At 51.3% G+C, this 21543-nt stretch overlaps 8 protein-coding genes across 8 annotated transcripts; 4 read left to right on the top strand and 4 right to left on the bottom strand.

Annotated features, from left to right (window-relative positions):
• Positions 1-296: 296 nt before the first annotated feature.
• On the top strand, positions 297-1094 carry A1O5_03476 (uncharacterized protein; the record flags this gene model as incomplete). Its single annotated transcript, XM_007744087.1, has 1 exon — positions 297-1094. One exon carries the CDS (start codon positions 297-299, stop codon positions 1092-1094), a length of 798 nt encoding a protein of 265 aa, XP_007742277.1.
• Positions 1095-1222: 128 nt separating this feature from the next.
• A1O5_03475 (uncharacterized protein) lies at positions 1223-3007 on the bottom strand (the record flags this gene model as incomplete). Its single annotated transcript, XM_007744086.1, has 2 exons — positions 1223-2850; positions 2908-3007. The coding sequence occupies 2 exons, from the start codon at positions 3005-3007 to the stop codon at positions 1223-1225; spliced, it is 1728 nt and encodes a 575-aa protein (XP_007742276.1).
• Positions 3008-3616: 609 nt separating this feature from the next.
• Positions 3617-5009, top strand: A1O5_03474 (uncharacterized protein; the record flags this gene model as incomplete). Its single annotated transcript, XM_007744085.1, has 3 exons — positions 3617-3713; positions 3775-4676; positions 4758-5009. 3 exons carry the CDS (start codon positions 3617-3619, stop codon positions 5007-5009), a joined length of 1251 nt encoding a protein of 416 aa, XP_007742275.1.
• Positions 5010-6564: 1555 nt separating this feature from the next.
• On the bottom strand, positions 6565-7398 carry A1O5_03473 (uncharacterized protein; the record flags this gene model as incomplete). The annotated part of the gene is made up of 1 exon (XM_007744084.1): positions 6565-7398. The coding sequence occupies one exon, from the start codon at positions 7396-7398 to the stop codon at positions 6565-6567; it is 834 nt and encodes a 277-aa protein (XP_007742274.1).
• A 2361-nt stretch (positions 7399-9759) lies between these two features.
• Positions 9760-11303, bottom strand: A1O5_03472 (uncharacterized protein; the record flags this gene model as incomplete). The annotated part of the gene is made up of 2 exons (XM_007744083.1): positions 9760-11106; positions 11160-11303. 2 exons carry the CDS (start codon positions 11301-11303, stop codon positions 9760-9762), a joined length of 1491 nt encoding a protein of 496 aa, XP_007742273.1.
• Positions 11304-12648: 1345 nt separating this feature from the next.
• Positions 12649-14292, top strand: A1O5_03471 (uncharacterized protein; the record flags this gene model as incomplete). The annotated part of the gene is made up of 1 exon (XM_007744082.1): positions 12649-14292. One exon carries the CDS (start codon positions 12649-12651, stop codon positions 14290-14292), a length of 1644 nt encoding a protein of 547 aa, XP_007742272.1.
• A 1103-nt stretch (positions 14293-15395) lies between these two features.
• Positions 15396-16586, top strand: A1O5_03470 (uncharacterized protein; the record flags this gene model as incomplete). The annotated part of the gene is made up of 2 exons (XM_007744081.1): positions 15396-15429; positions 15466-16586. The coding sequence occupies 2 exons, from the start codon at positions 15396-15398 to the stop codon at positions 16584-16586; spliced, it is 1155 nt and encodes a 384-aa protein (XP_007742271.1).
• A 695-nt stretch (positions 16587-17281) lies between these two features.
• On the bottom strand, positions 17282-21532 carry A1O5_03469 (uncharacterized protein; the record flags this gene model as incomplete). The annotated part of the gene is made up of 3 exons (XM_007744080.1): positions 17282-21052; positions 21119-21389; positions 21453-21532. 3 exons carry the CDS (start codon positions 21530-21532, stop codon positions 17282-17284), a joined length of 4122 nt encoding a protein of 1373 aa, XP_007742270.1.
• Positions 21533-21543: the final 11 nt, after the last annotated feature.

Genomic DNA, 21543 nt, shown 5'->3' with positions numbered 1-21543 from the left:
GCCGCACGCGGGTTTCTCTTCTAGGCAGACGCCATATTTGCAAGTCCGCAGTTTAGTATCTGGTATGTATGTAACCCTTTTGTTTTGCGCCAATGAGGCGGTCGAAACTCGCGCCTACTTCGCAGTATTAAAAGAGATGAATGGATTGCCGTCGAGGTATATAAGAAGATCTGGATCCGTGGATCTGTTTGCGCGTGAGGAGGAGGTCTTTTGAAAGGACTTCAAGAAAGAGTCATTCGCATCCTCACTACCATTACCACTACCATCATCGATATCTCGCATCGCTCTGGGGGAAAATGTTCCTTCCATCGACACACGCAAACCCCCTTGGAGCCTATCTCTCACCAGCGTCGGGAGCCCGCACCGCGCTCCTCCTAATTGACATCCAGCGCGGCCTGAACACCAGCAATGGCTACTTCGGGACCGAGCGCTCGACTCCCGATTTTGAGGAAAATATCACTTCTCTCCTGGCCGCGTGCAGAGGGTATAACAAGACGAGGATAGGCACCAGCGAAAGTCGAGAACCCAAGGCGTCTTCTCAAGACACCGCCGCCAATGGTGACACCCATGGCAACGAGGCCGACGAATCATCAAGAGGCCCCTTCCCGATAGAAATCGTGCATGTATACCACTCATCCACGAACCCACTGTCCCCACTGCACGCGTCCGGAACGACACAGAAGGACGGGATATTGTTCATGCCGTGCGCGGCACCATTGTCGTCGTCGTCGTCGTCCTCTGGTCAGATTGAGCACGTGCTCTCGAAATCCACAAACACGGCCTTTGGCAACGCGGCCCTGCAGCCGATCCTGGAACGCAGCCGCATCGCGCAGTTGGTCGTCGTGGGGATCGCGACGGACCACTGCGTGTCGACCAGCGTGCGCTGGGCCAAGGATCTGGGTATTGTCAAAGAACAAGGGCAACAGAAGGAAGGTAAACAAGGCAAGATCGTCATCGTAAGCGATGCTACTGCGTGTTTTAGCAAAGGTGGGTTCGATGCCGAGACGGTGCAGAAGGTCCATCTTGCCAGCCTCGAGGGCGAGTTCGCAAAGGTTATGAGCACAAGTGATGTGTTGGCCCAGCTATTTGGATGAGAACATCACTCCCCTGGAGACATGGAAGGGAGCCAATGCCCCCTCCATGAGCCATTGTTCATTGCCCAAAGCGACAGTATCCTCGCAAATACGATACAACATGTTTAATACAGCCACCAATTGGTAGATCATTTCAAATCATCCTCCGGGCCACTATATCCGGCCATTGGATCTGCAGTTGCCATGAGAATAGCTTCGGTAGTCATGCGAAATGGCCACCTTTCATATGCCAACCCGATCTCCACAAACATATCCAATGGCAAAACTCTCACTCTTAACGTAGTCAAATCATACCATCCTCCCTTGGTGGGATCATGAATCCCCGGGATGGTCTTGACGAAGTCATTCAACCCCTCATGGACCAGCGCCTTCAACGCTTCAGCCACGCTCTTGGAGAAATATAGCGAGAGACTCGTTACAACGAAGCGGAAGCATACCATCTTATCGTATGTGTCGATTCTGGAAATCAAATCAGCTCGTGGAATCACATCCAGAAGGCTCATATGCCGATTATGCCGACTGGGAGTATCAAATTCCTCATCGTGCACGATCAAAGGGTGAGTTTCCCGTCGATTCCAGGCCAGAATTGGCGGTGACATGTCCCAAGCTCGACAGTCGTCGATGGCCTTTTCTGCGAAGATTCTGTTTGTTCGATTCAAGGCCTTGAGATTGTCTTTAATAGCTTCGGCGCGATTTCGAAGTGATCGTTCAGTGTCGGGATTCAGGGAGCTATTCTTCGCCTGGCGTATCTCAAACTTCCATTCCGATATCAGTTGTCTTTCTTGCTTGACCAGTTCGACTGCTTTCATATGGGTCTTGTGTGTGGTGTTTGCCCGCCGTAACAGCTCTCCCCATTCTTTCTGAAGCGGTGTTTTGAGGCCAAGTTTGCGAATGGATTGCCCTGAAGCATAGCGCCGATACCAATGGGGATACTTCTTTTTTATATGGCTGTCTAACTGCAGGAGTCTCGGCACCCACTCTGCGTCTGAGGTAAAGTGTGCCTTTCGCAGATTTCGAGGTGTCGGCTCGATACTGAGCAACTCGCGCGGCGATGGGGTGTCGAGTCTCAATTTTGGCATCTCATATCCTGAAATCTTTTTGGCTCTAGCATCGATGATTGCAAATTCTTCCAATTCGAGGTCGGTCCACTTCCTATACCTTGTCGATTTGGTCTCCGCTGGCGCACCAGCGACCTCGGCAATGTCCGTAGTTGCCTCAAGCATGACGGTCTGCTTGTGACGTGCGTGAACGGTTCGCGGGATATAAGAGTTCTTCTCATGATCAGGAATCCATGCCAAAACATGGATCAGACCATAACGAAAGAAACCTGCGCCTGGACCTGACACAAGCGACAGATAGAGCTCGTCGAAGAATTTTCTGCTGAGGGATCCCATATATCCGCCGATGCTGATTTTCGCACCAGAGAGGTTGACCGTCATCAACAAGGATCCATTGTATTCAGGGAGCTTTCCCACAGTACCAGCTTTTTCCGCGTCATAATTGGTCAACAGTTGTTTCTCAGGATCAAATACATCTTGGAGGATGGTTGCGTGCCGATATGTCGAGCCGTGGCTCTTCAACAAGGGGTGGAGATGCTCCGCATATCTTTCCAGGTCAGATTCGACAAGGACATGTCGTCGAGGTTGGAGGAGACGATGGAGACTTTGGGACCAAAGTCCTCGCCCGGGGTTTATATCAATGATGTCGCAAGTGTTTGGAGCAGGGAGGCCGGTACGAAGTCGGACGAGGACATCGTCTGCTGGGCATCAGCAAAGATGAAGAGAGCACAGATCTCAATGGCTCAACAACTCACCACACAGTCGCTGGCTGGTTATCTCATAACGACCAGAGCCGCGACTCAAAGTCTTCTTGGCAACTGTTGAGGCGTGACGTGCAAATGAGCGTACGATCATACGCAGGGAAGAAGCGAGTGGGAGTCGGACCTCAGTGGTCAGAAATGAGGAAAAGGATGGAATGGAGGAGCAGAAATAGTATCATCTATGCGAGCATCGAAGATGGCAAGACACGCAGATGGATGAGATTGGGTTTCACAGAAGCGGAAATGGGGACCCCAAGAATGTTATTGGCGGCAGGGCTGCAACCTTTGGGCCTGCAAGCCCTAACAAACTCGGGTCCTGTAGCCTGGGGAAGCGCCCAATCGGTGCCCGACTCGGTGACTGCATCCACCTGGCACTTGCAACTTGGCTCCCATGGGTGTACCCCAGTTGCCCCTAGTCGCTCCCCTCCAAGCCCCCTCCTGCCCCCTTAGGTGCCCCTCGGCCCCCCAATCACGACGCCCCCACACCGATGAGTTCAAAGAGTTTCGTCATGACTCTGGTACCCAGTACAACACCACGCTATCTCGATCCCAGTCTGCCCAGTGCCTTGTCGTTTGCTTGCTTTTGCCCACGCGACAGGCTTATATTAAAGCCTATTTGGCAGACCGCCAGATCCTCAACTCAATCATACAGCACTGTTGATTCCCTTCCTCAATCTTTCTGGTGTTGACTTCAACTACCGCCATGGAGCCTCAGCGACAGGTTCATATGGTCGCCGAGCCCCTCGCCGAGCTCTCCCATCAACAACGTTTCTTCAACTACTTCCAGCATGAAATAACCGGTACACCGCGCCCTCTACGCTGCCAAAGAGACCGTGGCTGACGAAAGGAACTGTGCGACAGCTCTCCAAGATGAAATGGACCGTCTTGCAGAAACTGCCCTCATAGGCGGCGAACGCTCTGATGCCATGGACCATTGTCTTGCTGGCATCACGCGGCTATCCGGTGAAGTCAAGGACGCTTCAGCATACATCCCGCCCTACGATCAGAGAACATACGGTGAGGCCATCAAGGCCTTGCAAGAGAAGTTGGAAGAAACGCGCAGATCCCACGCTCCTAAACCCAAGTTCTCCTTCAAATCAAAATCTCCCTCTGCTCTATCCCTTAGCGATGCGGCAGAGTTGGCAGCAGAGAAACGTCGAGCTGTCCCAGGTTATCTGTCCCCTTCCCCCAATGCCTCGTTTGCCAATACCCCCAGCTACATCAACACCCCTGCCAACGAGCGAGCACAAGGTGAACAGGATTCAATCTCGGAGGAAAAAGAGGAACCTAGAAAAGAAGTCAAATCGACCGCAACGGCCAACACAGAAATGAAATCACAACCACCGCCCGCGGACCCTCTCCAAGACACCGACCGCCCATCCTTATGCACAACAGCAACCTCGACCTCCATCTCAAATCAATCCAACACACACATCATCCTGCCTTCTTCAGCACCAAACACGCGAACACCTTGCTCACTCTCAAGGCTCAGTGGGTGTGTCGTCGATTTATCCGTACCCACGACCGCTACAGCACCCTTTGCGAGTATAACCATCACTTCTGTTTCCTCCTCCCTTGTACTCTGTGGTTCAGTCTCCGGTCCTGCGCACATCACAGGCGTCAATAGCAGCGTACTTGTGATCAAATGCCGCCAATTTCGTATGCACGAGTGTCAGAACGTTGATGTCTATTTGCACTGTACAAGCCGACCGATCATCGAGGATTGCAAGGGGATAAGGTTCGCTGTATTGCCTAAGTTCCACGTATGTTGCTCGGTCATCCAAACCTCGATTTGAACCCTCCTCCTTTCCTTTCAGCGTTTGATGCTAACCGAGTGGAAACAGAGTGACCTTATTTCCTCCTCGCAAGAAGATCCCTCTGCTGTGCCCAACCAATGGAACCAGATTGACGACTTCAAGTGGCTCTCCCCCGACAAACCCAGTCCGAATTGGTCTCTGTTACCAGCCGAGGACCATGTACCGGACGAGACGTGGCGAGAGATCGTCCCGGGCGGACCTGGTTGGAGTGTGGGCGATATCTTGAAGGCCGTGGGCGTGAGCAACACTTCCGCCAGCGGTGTAGCTGGCGTCAGTTAAGACGGGACAATTGAGGGGAGCCCAGACAGGAAGGGAAAGGAAGCGAGGAGTTACTAGAGCGGGGATTAGATTGTATCATGACGAAACGAGACCACACAGCAAGTTACCACGAGTAAGTCGAAAACGACAATAGGCTGGAAACGAAAGCAGCTTTGAAGGAACAACGCGCAACGAACCAATGACCCGTCGGACCACCTGACCAACTATTATATGTGATTGAGAGAACGCGGAGCTTTTCAAGCAGGGCACTCGATTCTTCACGAGACCCGTGTGCGAGAGAACAGTCAGCCAGTAGCCGCAAGGGAGAATGGAAAGATGGAAGAGAGCGATGAGATCACACCAGACCTTGCTGGAACACAGGGCGAGAAAGAAGGGAAAGAAACTGGACACATACTCGGTATATAAATGCCAAGCCTGCTGCTGCTACATATTCGGTGACAGAAGATCAGAGGCGCGAGCAAGGACTACAAGGGTAGATTGTAACAAAGGATGCGTGTTGAGACGAAATATGCTCGGGGGCAGGGCGAAAGATGCAGCAGTATCTTATACTCTGTAGTTATTCATGGTGGATGGGGTTCCTAGGTAGGTAATAGGAAATGAACAGGTTGTGATGGTGGTGGTACAAAACAGGCAGGAAAAATCTCTATCTACACTTACACACAGCCCGCTCCAGGCCATGCCATGACTTCGTGACACGATGCGATCAGCTTCCATTTGTTTGTTGGTTGGACCCATCCCATCCTCCCCGTTCATTCCCACGAGACATCCCGAGTCGCGATATCTCATCGTCCACTACCCCCGATGCTTGCTTCCTATCAGACATTACCCTCGCGATATGATTTTTTTGAGACAAGAATTCTGTGCGTACTTCGTCCTTGCTCGTGCCAATATTAGTATGTGGGTTTTCTTTGGTACCCCATTTCTTCTCGCGTGACGGTGTCTAAAATCACTGCTTCACAACACCCTCAATAGTAATGCAAGCATGGGTATGCAAGTCTTGAGAAGCCATCTTCTCGGTCCTAAATCTCGCCCTCCTCCTCCAGCCTTGTCAACCATCCCCAGGAGAAGGAAAATCCCGTGGTACACTCGAACAAACCACCGACGCCGAAGCTATGCCATCGACCACCTGAAACTGGGTCTAAAATCTAAAACAAACAGCAAATGAGAGTAAGGGACTGGAAGGTGCTGTTGAATAAGGATCGTTCATCATTTCAATTGTGTTGCTGAAATGCGGAAAGCGGGGGTGAGGTCGAGAGGGTTGTGTCTGGATCGTAGTGTTCATTCATCAGTGTGCGAGTGGTCGAGTGATGTGGATAGTGTTGGATTTTCAGCAATCTCAAGGTAAGGGAAAGGGACTCATAGTAGACTGTGCCGTCTCCAGGAGTGTGTTGTCGTCTCCATGCTGTGGTGTACAGTCCACACAGCCTCGTATCAGCAGCGGAGTAAAGTTGATGGTCACTTGTCACTACGCCATAGTAGATTGCTTTGACTCTCGATCCGGATTTCGCACCTAGGGGTTTGTTAGTGAATTTGATACGCCGTCGTCAGGGTCAAGTCAACATACCTGCAATATCCTCCTGGAGAAGTCTCGCTCATCTGCGATGCTGCCAATGCTCTGTCGGCGGTGTGAGTAGATTGAGGGATCAAGCCGCTGGTCTGTTGATGACTTGTCTGATTTTGCGGATCCGACAAATGAATTCACTGCCGCGTTACGACGGTGTTCTTCTTCAATCTCACGATTCCTCTTGTGTCTCAAGAACAAGAGGACGCCTCCAATGATGCCAGAGAGGCCGACCACTCCAACGACAACCCCGACAGCAATGCCAACCTTGCTGGTCCCGCCGGATGATTTTTCAGAAGGGGAAGCGGAAGCAGTCACCACCACTGTCTCGCCAGGTTTGGTAATGACTGCAGGTTGGGTTGTGCTCGAGCCGTTAGACTGTGTAGGAGAGGAGCTGCTCGAACTGCTCGTACTGTTCGGGGCAGTTTGAACGTCTCCATTCAACCCAGTAAGATATACTTGCCAGAAGCCGATGCCACCACAAGTCTGTTGATCGAAGCCATTGCATGGCGTGTTGCAACTGTCTGGGTTTACTTCAGTGTCCAAAGCTGGTAGTTCGTCACCGCAATAACAAGTTGATCCTCCAGTTATAGCCATGACAGGTTTGTTCAACTGCACGCATACTCCTTGGCAGTATCCTGAAGTTTGGAAAGTGTAGTCTCCCTGCGAGGTCAAGGGGTCTGGTTGGTCGTAGCAGCCTAGTGTTGTGATCGCTTTAGGGGCATTCGTGGAAGTAGCGGTTGAGGATCCTGACTGAGCCGATACTGGTGTCGTGAAGAGAGCAAGAGCCGAGGTCAGAGCAACGGCATGGAGAAGTGATCGCGCCATTATTCACGCGATCTTCTGCCTCAACACGATGGACAAAGTTGGTGAGGCCGAATCTGAACAAAGACGCGGCTTGAGGTCGGTCTCTGTGTCGAAAGAATCAGGATATTGTAGCTGTTCGACTCGACTGGCACGCCTAGAACGAGAGATTCGCGGTTGTCGGCGGTGAGGTCGAAGTTGTTCAAATATCGGTCAGGTGGTGACTCGTCGTGTAACCATTCAAAAGCAGGTGAAGGAGCCAGTCAGTTGAAAAGGCGCAGTTGACACAAATTTCTTTGTTCTCCTTCACAGCAGTGACCCGCACTGCTATTTTTCCTGCCTTGCTCTTTTGTTAACCTTCAGCACCTAGGGTCCCCGACTATACATCAAAGGATGGAGCGGTATCGAGGTGTTTACGATTCTGTAGGGAGGTCCGTATTTTGGTCGGTTCGAGGAGGCAAAGGGGATGTTGGCTGGGAATGCAAGCTGCGTTTCAGACTTGATACACAGAGGCCCCTGAGAATCGATCCAAGTAGTAATTGAAGCTGAGCGAGTGTAAGGAGTCTCAGACGAGACTTGGCTGGTGTCTAGACGGGTGTAGAATATGCTGCTGCACTCTGCCTCGATGGCGATGTGGTGAGGTTGTTGTGATGGTCGAAAGGAATGTGGTGGTTTGGTTTCTGCGGTGGTGCAGGTGCAGGTACAGAGAGAGGAAGAGTCACAAGACTTGGGAGGAAGGGAAACGAGGTCGACGGAGCACTGGCCGGCGACTGGCAATTGCGGGTGCCTTACAGAAACCACCACGACTGCAGGACCAGGGCCAGAGAATGAATGGCACTAGGTCATGACTAGGGGAACAGACTTGATGTTTCAATTGGTTCACTAGGCAATATTGAGCAAGATGGCAAAAGGGACCTGCAGTAACATGCAAGGGCATTGGCAGGAGTGGATTGGGACCGGCTTGGAAAGGCACAAGTGCTTGCTGAAGAGAAGAAACAGCGGCAGCAAAAAATGGCTCCCCTCGGAAATTGGCTGTCAAACGCCTAGCCACGATTTAGGTATGGCTTAGGCTTGGTTTAGGCATGGTGACGCCCCCGAACCCGTCACTAGCCCCTTTAGACGGGGGTGTGGCACCCCCGGCTTCTTCTTAGCCAGCTTAGCCAGGTACCATCGGCCTCCCTGTCCAATCCACTGCGAGCCACTTGACAGCCACTTTCGCCCACGTTATCTGACTTTCTTAGCATTGAGCAACTTTGAATCTTCATATCGGTTCTCTATCAAGTGGACTGGAGTCCTGATGCTTAATTCCATCTTGATCCAGGCCAATTAATCGGACGCAAGGAATCATGAAGAGTTGTTCCAGCAGTATTGCTCTCTCTTGCTACCCCTACTCGACGCGGCAAGCCCCTTCAAGAGAAACCCGCACAGTATTTGTTCTCTTCTCGACTGGCTTCAGTCTCCTGCCGAGGCAGCAGGGAAACATTCTCGCAAGCCCCTGCGTTGGTGTGCGTGGCCTTGCTAGCAACGTCCGCTGTGATTTGCTCACCCACAACTGGGGCTGACGGAGGCCCCAGTTTGAAATCGCTGAGGGGCGTTCGGGATGGCGCTTTTGATGGCTTTGGCCTAGGTACCTCGTAGGTAGGGGCACGACGAGACGCCGCGACTGCGTCACACTTCTTTGCAGCTGGAAGCCGCGTCGTATCGCGGTCCTGTTGTTTATCCGATTGGAGGAAGCCAGATGGGCACCAGGACCAACGGTGTTCTGAGGTGGTGGTACGCGTGCCACTGCTGGCATGATCAGAGCAGTGGCGCTCGGGCGTTTTGTGGCTTGTCCAGGGCTTGATTTCGCTTGATAAGTGCATTCACATACGTACCCTTGCTCGAAGCTTGCGCAACGGCTCTTTGCAAAGGGGAAAAAAAAATAAGGACATGTGCAAGGCAGAATCTGCCTTGGCTGGGTGTAGTCTCCGGTGATACCCTGTCAAGCCATACGCCATGGCTGGAAATCGAGTTGATATTTCTGGAATATATATGGAGTTAGGTACCGAGTCGAACTAAGTAATATTTAGTACCGAGACACAACTACATAGCTAGGACCCGTTGGTGAGTCCCTCGCACGCACGCAAGCACGTCGACCGCGTACTTAACGCTGCCATACCACATTAATCATTAACTCGTCTCTGTAAATATGTATACATACAACGCGCAAGAATGACCAAGACCAGGCCGAAAAATATAAGCAACTCGGTCTCAGCACCATACTCATGCAGTTGTTGATCGCGACCCCTGGTCAGTGTCTGAGTCCAAAAGCTCATGGCAAATATATTGACCTATTCTGGGACAATGTCGTGAGCCTGCTTCCCACAATCAGGCCTCAAGGCGTCATCACTTATCTCGAAGATCCACCACCTCAAACTCCATCCCTTTAGCCTCCACGACGTGTCCCGGTCGGAGCGCGTCAGTGTAGATATTTTCGACACTGTGCGGATGGAAGATTCCGGGCTGCTCACAGCTGAGGATGGCCTTCTTCCCAGGAGGGTCCGTCAACCGATATACGCCCCAGTCGCCACCGCGGGTCGTGTCTCCCTTGCTAGGAGCACACACTATTGCCACGCTCTCCGCCAGCATCATCTGGTATCCCGCATGGGTATGCAGGTCTCGGCTACTCATAAAACACGTCTGCGTCGGATGGGTATGTATCCAACCAAGAATCATGAGGTCCTCCGAATCCACATAGTCGAAGAGCTGTGATTCATTTGTCATCTCACACGTATCCGAGGTTGCCGTTTGCGAGGGAATAATGAGTCTGCTGATGAAGAATGCGTTGGCGATGAGCGTGCCGCCTAGGAAGCCGCAGGTTTCCAGATTGGCTAACGTGTTTTTGTGCGCGAGTCGCAGAAAGGTTGTCCGCAATGTTGGTGGTAGGAATATAGTTCGTAATGGCGTGCCGTTTTCCAGATATGCCGCAGGAGCAAAAATATGCGTTGGTTCAGGTGTCTGTGACCTCACCGCAGGTTGCTCCGTCACTTTCTCTGGGCGCGGCGGGAGCGCAGCCACACTGCTACTGGGTTTTGGAGGTAAAGCTGGAGGTGGAACTGGAATATCTCTCCGGACGTCGGGAGATAATACATGAGGTATTGGAGAACTCAGCATCGGCTGAATATGATGCGCAGGGATGGTCGGATACTGATATGTCACGTTGCTGCCCATGGGTGCCGGCGGCCGGGTGATTGAGCCCTGAGGGAAGGAACTGGACCTCCCTTCTACTCGGGCTCGAATCTCCTGCAACCTCCGTGACAAATCATCTGCCTCGTTCCCGGACGGCAGCGCAGCCTGTCGACTCGCAGCTCTCCTAGAGATTTCCTTCTGCAAAAGTCTGACAGCCAGCTCCTTATTTTCGTGTGCTTGGAGTTGCTGGGCTCTTTGAGCCTGGGCCGGCCGCGGACTTGGAGGGTCACTAGCGTAATGATTCTGCGCTTGTGCACTCCGCCTTGCCTCCCTCTCTTTGATCACCTTGACGTAACGCTCATATCGCTCGTTGATTCGGGGCTTTAGCAAATCCAAGACCTTGAAATTCTCGTTGACTTCTTTCTCCGCCTCCTTTAACAGCAGTTTATTTGCTTTATCCCTAGCTTGCGGGTGGGCCGGCAACTGAGAAAGGATAAGGTGGGCATGTCGGAAGAGGAGAAGATACGTTGTCTCTTCATCACCTTCCCGGACATATACCTCTGCCTGCGGGAAAAGGTCAGCGCTGCCCTCTCAGTTGTGCTACAGGAGCCCCCAACCTCTTTCAGCATGGCTTGAGCAGACCGGAGCCAGTATCGCAGAGGAATTTGGGCGTCATATTCGTAGTCTTGAGCGGCTTTGGTAATTTGCTGGACATTTCGAGGGGGGTGCAGTGAGCCCATGCTCACCCTGAGAGCCGACATGTGTGCCAACTTCAATAACCACCTGTCTCGGAGGGGCGACGGTCCATGTGGGGTATGTTGAGAATCACCTAACCGGGCTTAATGGTCTTCGAATGCTGGACTGATCCTCCAGCGAAGTAATCCCGCTCGCTCAGAGTCACCGGGCATAGACGCAAGATTGCGCGATGCAGGAAAGTGGTGGTAGCTCTCATCGTGTTGAGAGTTGGGCAACTGCGAGTTGGTGCAAATTGAAGCCTAGTGAGCCGCAGTCAGGCGTCACTCATTTAGCAGGCCCTCCACCTTGGGGAAAGTCTTCCGAGCGGACATACACTAAGAGCATATCAAGTAGGTTAGACACCTACATATATACCCAGTACTGGGTACCGTCCCCAGTGCCCTCCATCGCCGCTTTACTCACCGCTCAACTCGCAGCCACGGTGACAGCCTCAATGACGATCTAAATCTCCACTAATTCGGCTAAGCTATGTGGAATCAGCGTAAGTCCTCGCGGGCCACGCCAATGTGCTCACCGCCAAGACCATGAGACACCAGGTTGATTGATCACCCAGCGAGCCGGCTCGCGTCACCCTTCGTCCCAAAGAGGAGCGAGTGATGTCGAATTATCCTGTGAGCGCCTGCTCGCCTGTTGAGCCAAGCGAGTTTTAGGGGCAAACCTTGCCTTCTCTGGCCGACCTGCGCCGCTTTTAAACATCCTTCACCTGGCAAACCCACCTTGAAGAATCAATTCACCTCTCACCTTTAACTCATCCACGGCCCTCCTCTTCTCTGCTCGACCATGACTTGTGCTCCGACGCCAGACTAGGATTGTCCGTGAGTGCATACTTAAAAAGGTTGTCATATTTCTTAGGCCTTGAGGGCGGGTTCACCGTCCCTGTTCCCCCCCCCCCCGACCTTCTTTCCCACTCTTTCCAATACCCCGTCTTATCTACAACATGGGTCTTCCTCCCTGTAATACAAAGGCCGAAGATCTCCCCCTGATACAGGGCCGGCCCATCCTAGCTCGACTTTTGCTCAATCTCCTATTGCGCCACAACTCACCCCCTCCTCGTGAGCAGGGTCTGGTATGGTGGCAGTGGAAGGAGGTTATTGGTGCCAATGAAGAAGGATGCCGAAGTAACTTTCACTAGTGTGCAGATACTGTCACTTGAAACTGCGCTCATACGAATTCCTGTGCGCAGTCTTCTTTGAATAGAGAGCGGAAACCCCTGCACGCCTCTGACAATACTTGCTTTCTTCACATTCTTCTGTCCTCCTTTCTCTCTGTTATATCTCTGGATGAAAAGGTCATATCAGTTCTATATTATAGCCATTCTGCGGTGCGAACTCTATCTCTCAATGCTTTGCCATGGCTTTCCTCGGAGCTGTTCTCCCGAGGAACCCCGTTAAATATCTCCTTGCCGCCTTCATCTTTCAGACCCTCTACATCCTATTCTTTCACCATTATACCAGGGAACAGGCTCGGGTACAACGCACGACACTAACGAAACACTACTCTCTGGGGGAAACCTTCGCGCACAATATAAGCATCGAGGATCATGGCCTCATGAGTATCAAAATAGCCGCCCTGTCCGACCTGGCGGAGCACTATCTCCAGCATCCCTCCCTGAATGTCCACGAAATCAGCGACGTCGTTTCGGAGCTGTTCCCTTGGTGGGACCCATCAACATTGGAATACTATCCTTGGAAGAAGTCACAATCATGGAAGTCAAACATATTTGCCAGTATGAAGTCATCCAAATCAAGCACGGGGATTGTCATGAGCGTCATGGATTCATTTGCTAAGGAAGCCGCACATCTGATCGGCTTTCTTCGGAATGTCCACAGGTGCCAGCTACCAATAGCTATTGCCTACGTTGGAGATGCGGATCTCAAGCCCCAGACTCGAGAGTTCTTGATGAAACAGGGTGATGATATCATTTTTATCGACCTTGCAAACATCTTCGATCAGCATCTCGTTCACCTGGAAGGATACGCAATCAAACCGTTTGCGCTGCTAGCTAGTCCCTATCCACGAACGATTCTAATGGACGCCGACGCTGTCTTCTTCTCAAACCCGGATAAGTTGTTCGATGAGTACCCGGGCCTACGGGATACAGGAGCATTATTCTTCCACGATAGAAATATCAATTCGGAAACCGACCGACATGACTGGCTCGGACGCCAGCTGGAAGCGGCCGGTCGATACCCTTCCGCCTACTTGAATGAGAGCTCCCTCTTCTATCGACGTTACTCCAGCGAAGAAGTCGATGCCGCCGTCGTTTGTATCGATAAGTCTAGAATTGGACTATATATGGCTGTGTTATTCACGTGCTGGATGAACACCAAGGAAGTGCGAGACGCGTCAACATTCAAGATCTGGCACGGTGACAAAGAGTCGTACTGGCTGTCCACCGAGTTAATAGGTGTACCTTATTCCTTTGAGCCTTGGTACGCGGCACGGATGTCTCAGTCGCAGGAAACTGGAATTCAATTATTTCTCGATGACGACGATGAATGGAAGAAGCAGCACCCCGGACCGCTGAAAGAACCGCAGAACGCGTTTAACCACACGGGAAGCCCTCCCCCGGAGCGCAGCTCTTGCACATTACATATGGCTCACTCGGATGCCTGGGGTGTCGAGCCCCTGTGGGCCAACGGTGCACTGTGGTACGACAAAGGAAACAAGCAACATGGTATCAGTAATTGGACACACTGGTATCTTGGCGAACCAGTCCATGCTGTTCTGGGTGCATATTCCGATCACAACTCGGACGGGTCTGGAGATGACAAGGATGACACGGCAAAGGAACAACAGGAACTGGAACGGAAAATACTGGCCACCCAGCCCGAGTGGTTATTCATGGATTGGCCCCTCGATTACAAGACATGTTTCAAGCGCGATTTGCCTCGATGGAGGCAATTGTCTGTTGATTTCCGGAATAGGCTGGAGAGAATGATGTACGAAGTTAGGAGGGTTGAGATGGAGTATGAGACAGAACTCCAAGTATAGCGAAGACCCAGCACCAATGATTGCTCAATTGTTTGGCTTATTGGAGGGTTACTATCCCGTATAGAAGGGGCTTTGGATTATCACCGAGCTTTGGTGCTATTCAGAGGGAAATGCTTTGTAGCCTTGACTGTATAAAAGAACGAAAAACGAAACACGACGACAAACATGAACTTGTTAAAATTGCCAAATCCTGAGCAATGCGACGTTGACAACGGGGCTTGTTTCGAATTTAGAATCCCGGTCCCCTGAATATGCGTCGCCACAGGTGCAAACGATATTATTCGACTGCCTTCCGCGACTACACATTCTAGGTTATGAGATGCCAATTGTCGTGGAAGGCTCTCTTGTAGAGAGGAGAGTTCTGTCATGGTGGAGATCTACCTATCTTGGCTGTGCGGTGGATAATGTTGAGAGCAAGGTGGCGTACAGTAGATATCTACTGTAGGAGAGGCGGGTGTAGCCGATCGCTAAGGGGGGGCCAGATTAGGCTGGTGGGCCAACAGTGTGATTGCTCAGGGAGTGCGCAGGGGGCGCTCAGCCATGTTCAGCCACTGGCTTAGTTAAAGCTCAGGTTTCGCTCACTCCCTAGGAGCAAACCGAATATGGCAATTGGGTTTTTCGTTTCGCGAGTACCATAGGTATTCAACAGTGCATTGATTCGAGCATTCATCTGTCCTTGTCTCGCTGTCTATCGTCCCTTGACAATTCTGGCGTCTCCCAGGTGTATCGACACACAATGAAGGCCGGGGTTCCGAGTCAAGGCCTGCCCCGACGGACACCTGAGGAGCCTCCGTGTTCAAAGTGTGAATGATCTTCGGTTCTCGACAAGGCTGAGAGGGATTTGCGCCTCGCCGTGGCGGACCTGCCGCATAGCATGTGATCCCACACACCCTCCAACAAGCAGCTGTGTCAGAGTATGTGATGTAGCAGTCCGTTGACTTCTCGCAGCTCCTAGATTGTGTTTTAATACGACGAAACCCCCTGGCCAATCGTGTATGAGGGACAAGGTTACACCGGTTTCGCTGCGCTCCGACTCCCCGCCGAGCCGCATGGGACCCTATATAAGTTATGTGCCCAATTTCTCACCTCGCAATGTGAACATCATGGGAACAGCGGGAGCTGAGGAAAAATTACCCGGTAGGTTTGAGCGGTAATGCTTCAGAGTTGTAGCAGGCTGGAACTATGAGAAGCTTACACCTGATTTTGATGCTGAGGTCGGTTCACCTCCACTTCTCGCAAAAGTCTGGCCCCGATCATTCTTCCTCGCTGCTAACGACATAGAGTCTAGGGCATACCGCTTCGTGAAAGCGATATTCAAATACCTCGCTGCAGTGAATCTTACCCCGGTACCGGTGTCAGGTCACCCAATTTATACTAGCTCCCAGGATGTATCTGTGATTGTACCGACGATTGACCCCGATCCGTCGACGTTTCAAGATGCCCTGTTGACGTGGTATGATAATGGCCCACGAGAAATCATCATTGTCACGACCCAAGCCTACCTTAGCCAGGTCAGAGATCTTGTCGATGATGCTTTAAAAAATGTTTCGGGGAAGTCCGTGAAGCAAAGCGGAGAAGTTGTCAAGGCCGTTGCCATTCCTCGGGTTAATATTTTCAGTATTACGCGCGCCAGTAAAAGGAAGCAACTCGCTCACGGCATTTCCCAAGCTGGTGGCAGGATAGTGGTACTCTGCGATGACGACGTCTTTTGGCCGACCAGCGATGTCAACGATCATGGCTTCTTAAGCCGTGTGCTGGCGTGCTTTGAGGATGCCCGTGTGGGCGGCGTGGGCACATTACAGCGTGCCCGACCCCCAACAGTTGACGCCCAGGAACACAGCATATTTGAACCTGAACCTAGTTATGGTCAGGCCACTTCTGCTCCCAACTCGGTCACCAGAACCATCGCCGAGGAGCTGGCGGCCTGGCGCCTGTGCCAGCGAAACTTCAGCATAGCCGGCACCCAATTCCTCGACGGTAGTATAACCTGCCTCTCTGGCCGCACCGCCGCCTATCGTGCTTCGGTTCTCAAGGACGAAGCATTCATTCGACAGTTCACTCATGACCTTTGGAGGGGAAAACAACTCTTGGATTCTGGCGACGACACATTCATTACGCGGTGGCTCTATTCCCACGGCTGGCGTGTGAGGATTCAAATGGACTCCGAGGCAAGGATCGAGACGACGGTCGCCAAAGATTGGCGCAAGTTCGGCAAGCAAATGCTAAGATGGACGAGGAATTCCAGGCGGAGTTACCTCAGGTGCTTATTCGGTATACCGGGCATTTGGAGGTAAGCTGCAGTTACGCAGGGGTGCTTGTGCCGACTCTGGCTCACACATGTGTTGATGTCCTACGGCTTCTTGAGATGTTGTTCGGAATCGTGCCAGTGCTGATTTTGGGTTCCGCCGAATCGCAGGCGCTATCCGTACCTCACATTCATTATGTTGGAAGCTCTGTTTCAGCCTGTGGTTGCGTGCTGGACGTGGTACCTCTGCCTGCGGGCATTTTACTCAGAAACTGCAACGACAAGGTATGGCCTTTCGCTCGAACCCCTCACAGCTTCCGCGTCAGGCAAACATCTTTCCGTAGAGTTCTGGTTTTTGATATTCCTGCACAGGTTGTGTCTCGCGCTAGCCGAGATAGCCTATCATTTTGGCAGGACATATACTTTGCAGTACTTTGGTGGAAGGTCATTCACTCCAGGGAAGTTATGGATATCTTGCCTCGCAGATTTGGCGAGAACACCAATCAACCTTTACACGTTTTGGACTCTGGACAAAGTGAGTGTATCTGACGGCTTGCTCCTCAACCATTGAGTCAGGACTCGTCCATGATGGGTGTTCTTGACTGACATAGAAAGCAGGAAGAATGGGGCTCTCGTGAACTTTCAGAAGGGAACACAGTGGAATAGTCTCCAGTCTGCTCGATATCGAGAGGCTTGAAAGCTGACTCTACTGAAGGTCCACTGGCGAAGGTCGATCATGCGTGATCATCTGATATCACGTAGCCTTTCTGGCCGATTGTCGAAAATCGTCCCACTTATATCTCTTTCGATATTGCTGGAAACGAACCCTAGAATCTTTTTCGAGAGGATGTCATGCACGCAATCTTGGTCGGTAATATCGGAGAGGACCTGGTCTAGCTCTTCTGAGAGATGGGACCTTTTGGATGCGTTGTCGGCGCTCTCGTCTTCCCTGTATAGTGTCAAAAGGTTGTTCATGACTATTGCCTTGTCAAGGTTGCGAGTAGAACACGTAGTTCTCTCGATAAGGTGGCTCGATGTCGCGTCCTTGTGTTGATTATTAGCTTCTTCCAGCAGAAGTAAAGGCTGCTCTGCTTGCTTGTCTGTTTGGGATTGAAGATCAGGGTCGCAAAGTCCATTTGTATCAGGCTGTGACAAGTACCATCCGTTTACATAAGCCAAGTTGAACTTTGACCGGAGAGTAAGGATGTTGTTCGGGCCCAGAGCCCCGGATCTTCCCGTCCAAGCTGTCCTAAATTTTCCTGCTGCCGCTGCCCATTCTCCCAGCCCTGCATAAGCAATTCCAGCGTTGTGTTGTATCGACAAGGCGGACAGGTGATTTGCATCAAAGACTTGCACCCAGGCTTCATAAACCAAGTTGAGAAGTTCAAGAGCTTCTGCATAATGACCCTGATAGATCTCGAGGCAGGCAATTGCATTCTGCGTCACCATGATTGACGGATGACTTCCTGGTAGCGACCTTTGCTTGGTGTCCAGAGCGCCATCAAATAGGTTGCGAGCGAGGTCAAATTTGCCAAATCGCATGTAGACAGAACCGAGACTGTTCTGGGCTCGTCCGATATCTGAATGAGGGCTTTTTAATACTTTGGTTCGGTGTTCCAATACGTCCTTGCACATTTTTTCTGCTTCTTCCAGGCGCTCCTGCTGTTCCAGAACGAGAGCAAGATTGTGCATGGTAGTGAGTGTCTGCGGCTTGGTTGGACCTATAAGTCTAGATCTTCCCTCCCACGCTTTTCGGTAAACCGTTTCTGCTTCTTCGAATCGACATTGGTACTCATAGACCGATCCGAGGTTATGCAAAGTTCGTAGGCATTCTGGGTGGGAAGGGTCTAGTATCTTGCCGTATGCTTCAAGCACTTGGATGTAAGATTTCTCGGCTTCGTGCAACCGTCCCTGCATGTCGTGGACGGCTGCGAGTCCGTCAACAGCCCGGAGCGTATTAGTACTTTCGCCGCCATAGAGTGATGCCCAAGCGTTGTAGACCGTCTTGTAAGTTGACTCGGACTCTGACAAGGCTCCGAGGCTCCTCTGCAGCAACGCCAGATTTTCGTAGATTCGAATCTCCTCCTTGTTATGAAGTTTTGGAGCGGGAGATCGATGTTTCAGGTCACTGTATAAGTCAAGGGCTTCCTGTAGTTGGTCTTGGATTCGGTAGATGCGTATGAGAGAGGCTGTGACTTCCCACAACTGAAGTTGAACTTCCTCATTGCTTGGCTCGAGCTGCTCGAGGATCATCCTGCACCGGTGGAACAGCTTCGACGCTTCGTTGTTTCGACCTTGCAACGCAAGCACTGCAGCAAGTAAGTGAGTGGCATTGGAGTATTGCGAGCTCAGTTCTCCATGGTCCAAATTCGCATTCTCGGCCATCTTTTGTAAGAGATTGACTAGATATTCTCGGAGCCAGCCATGCTGGCTTGAACTTCCACCATTTTCGGTCATGCTTGCAGCGATGTTTTCCGACCAGCCGTTTAAATATGACTGCAACAGAAGTATATTGCCACTGGTGGTCTCATTCTGTGATCTCACAGCTCTTGCGTGGTTCAGCCAAATCAGAGCTTGTGGTGAATCCCTGAAGGCCTGCAGCTTGGCCAGCAGAGGGATTCCGAGCTGCCCGGAAGAAACAAAATGAGAGATCCATTTCAAAGTGCTGTATTCATAGAATCCAAAGCGATTTGGATTCCACCCCTCGATTGTGCGTGTCTTCAACTTCAGACCGCGGCCCTGAGATAACAAATAGTCGAGACAGCGTTCTGCAGCCCAACAGTGCGCAGCTTTCTCCTCGGCGAAGAAGGCCTCGCAATCGGTAGGAACTTCTGCTGTGCTATCACGAAATGTTCCTTGAGTGAGAAAAAACTCCTTGACACTCAGATGAACGAATTGCACGCATAGAGAGTCGGGGTCACCGTTGGACTTGAGAGGTGCTAACTCAACGAATGGACCACATATTTCAGGCACAAGCTTCTCAAATAGGCGTGGGTTGCTTTGCGCGTCAGTGGAGTCAAGGGCTACAGCCTCTTCTATACCATTAATGCCCAATGGCCTCAAACTGCAAGATAACCAGGTGAATATTTTCCGAGACAGCTCAAGTTTCCGGCGCTGCTTCTTGAGCTTCCCAGCGATATTGGAAAGTATGTTGAGGTACAGCTCCGTTAATCCATCAGGGTTGCTATCGAGTGCTGAGCTGACATCAGAAAGGCTGGGTAGTTGCAACAGGAATTCGGTCATCATGCGAGTCCAGATAAACAGCCCGTTATTAGCTTTAGTCAGCGATTTGGTGATGGCTACCTCAGTTGTTGTATTCGAAATGCCGTGGTGCTCGGTGATTTTTTTAACACAGGTCGGCACTATCTTTGCAATATCTGCATCGATGTTCTCGGAAGACATGACAATCTTTTGAACACCTAAAAGGAGCTTTGCAACCTCGATCTGAGGGCGACTGGCAACACATATTTTGAGGTAATCTGAGCCGGAGGGCCCGCTGAAAAGACGATTAACTTGTTGTAATATTTCCCGCCATTCAGGTGATTCGTCGAGTGCATCCACGAATAGATAGACATAGGCTGAGGTGGTTGTCCAGTGCAATATCAGGCCGCTCAGGAGCTCTTCAAGCTCTTCCAATGTTGCCAGTCGAGCAAAACGGCGGTTGAATGCTCCCATGACAATATCTAGGACTCTCTGATTTTGGATTTGCCCGTGTATCAGCTGTTGGATCAATGCGCGGTGGAGGGCAAGAGCGGTAGAGCTGGATTCTGCAGAAGCTTTATTGTCGCAGAAGAAATATGCGATTCTGTCTTTGTAATTATGTTGTTGTATGGACGCTTGAATCTTGCCCACGAGATATGCCATCATTACTGTCTTCCCACTTCCCAATTTACCGGTGACCCAGACCGATCTTGACTTCTGACGTCCAAGAAAGGATCCAATAGCAGGATTAGCATCAATCCAGCTGCATGTGCCTTCATGTCGAAGGTCGCGAGCACGGCTTAAGCGTAGCCGATAATCCGCGTCATCAGCACTCAGCCATTCAAATAAGTTGTGCCAGTCTCTCGAGACATTGGCCTGGTGAGTTAAGTCCAATTCGTGCAGCGCATAGTTGCGAAAGGTGGCGCTCTTAAGCTCGTGATTCGATCGCGCCTCAAGCTCAAGATTTGACATCTCGTAGACAATACTGTTGATGATACGATTCAAACTGGATCGTAGCTCGGCATTGAACGCGACATTGACACTCTTGGACGTGTGAGAAGCAGACCTAGAAAACTTCTCCTTCAGTTTGCCCAAGGCTGAGGACTGGGAGACTTTCGGATTAGAATCTTGCAAGTAATATGCAACAGTGATAAAGAATTCCAGCATTGCGGCGTAGACATTAGCGAGTGCATCTTGCAGCGTCTTGGATTCGGGATGTAGCTCCGCATATGTCCTCATACGTGGCAAGGCGTCAGTGATGCGCTTGATCATGTCAGCAATTTCGTCGTAGAAGTCGGCGAATTTGCGGAGCAACTAAGGAGTCAGTTTTTGGTAGGGGAAGGGAGCAGGCGAGCACTCAACAATGCACATCATTCGCACCGAACCCCATATTGGCGACAGGATGGTGGTATTCATTTGAGCAAGGGCGTCGACTGCCGGAAAGTACTCGCCGAGGTATGAAATGAATGGCTTCAAGGCGGTTGTCGCCCGTCTCGAATGGCTTCGGTTGGCATGACAAACATCGAGGTCGGTGACCACTGCAAGTGCAACCTCTAGTGAAGTCGTTTCAAACATTGATTTCATTTTGGCATCAAGCTGTTTCCATTGTGGGAGAGCTTGGACACGTGTCCTTGCTCGATTCATAGGAGATCTTGTAAAGGGAGTTAAAAGATCTTCTCCGTTCACTTGCAGGGCAACCTCGCGGCAGACTTACAGTTGCTGTGCTGGCGGCTTCGTAAAGTCGGTTGGGGAAGTCAAGCTTTCTGAAATCACGGGTAACACCTGGCTGGACATCTTTGATCGCA

Source organism: Cladophialophora psammophila, assembly GCF_000585535.1.
Source record: "Cladophialophora psammophila CBS 110553 chromosome Unknown aczJe-supercont1.4, whole genome shotgun sequence".
NCBI lineage: Eukaryota > Fungi > Ascomycota > Eurotiomycetes > Chaetothyriales > Herpotrichiellaceae > Cladophialophora > Cladophialophora psammophila.
Note: the sequence above shows the minus strand (reverse complement) of the source record. Positions and strands in the feature narration are given on the sequence as shown.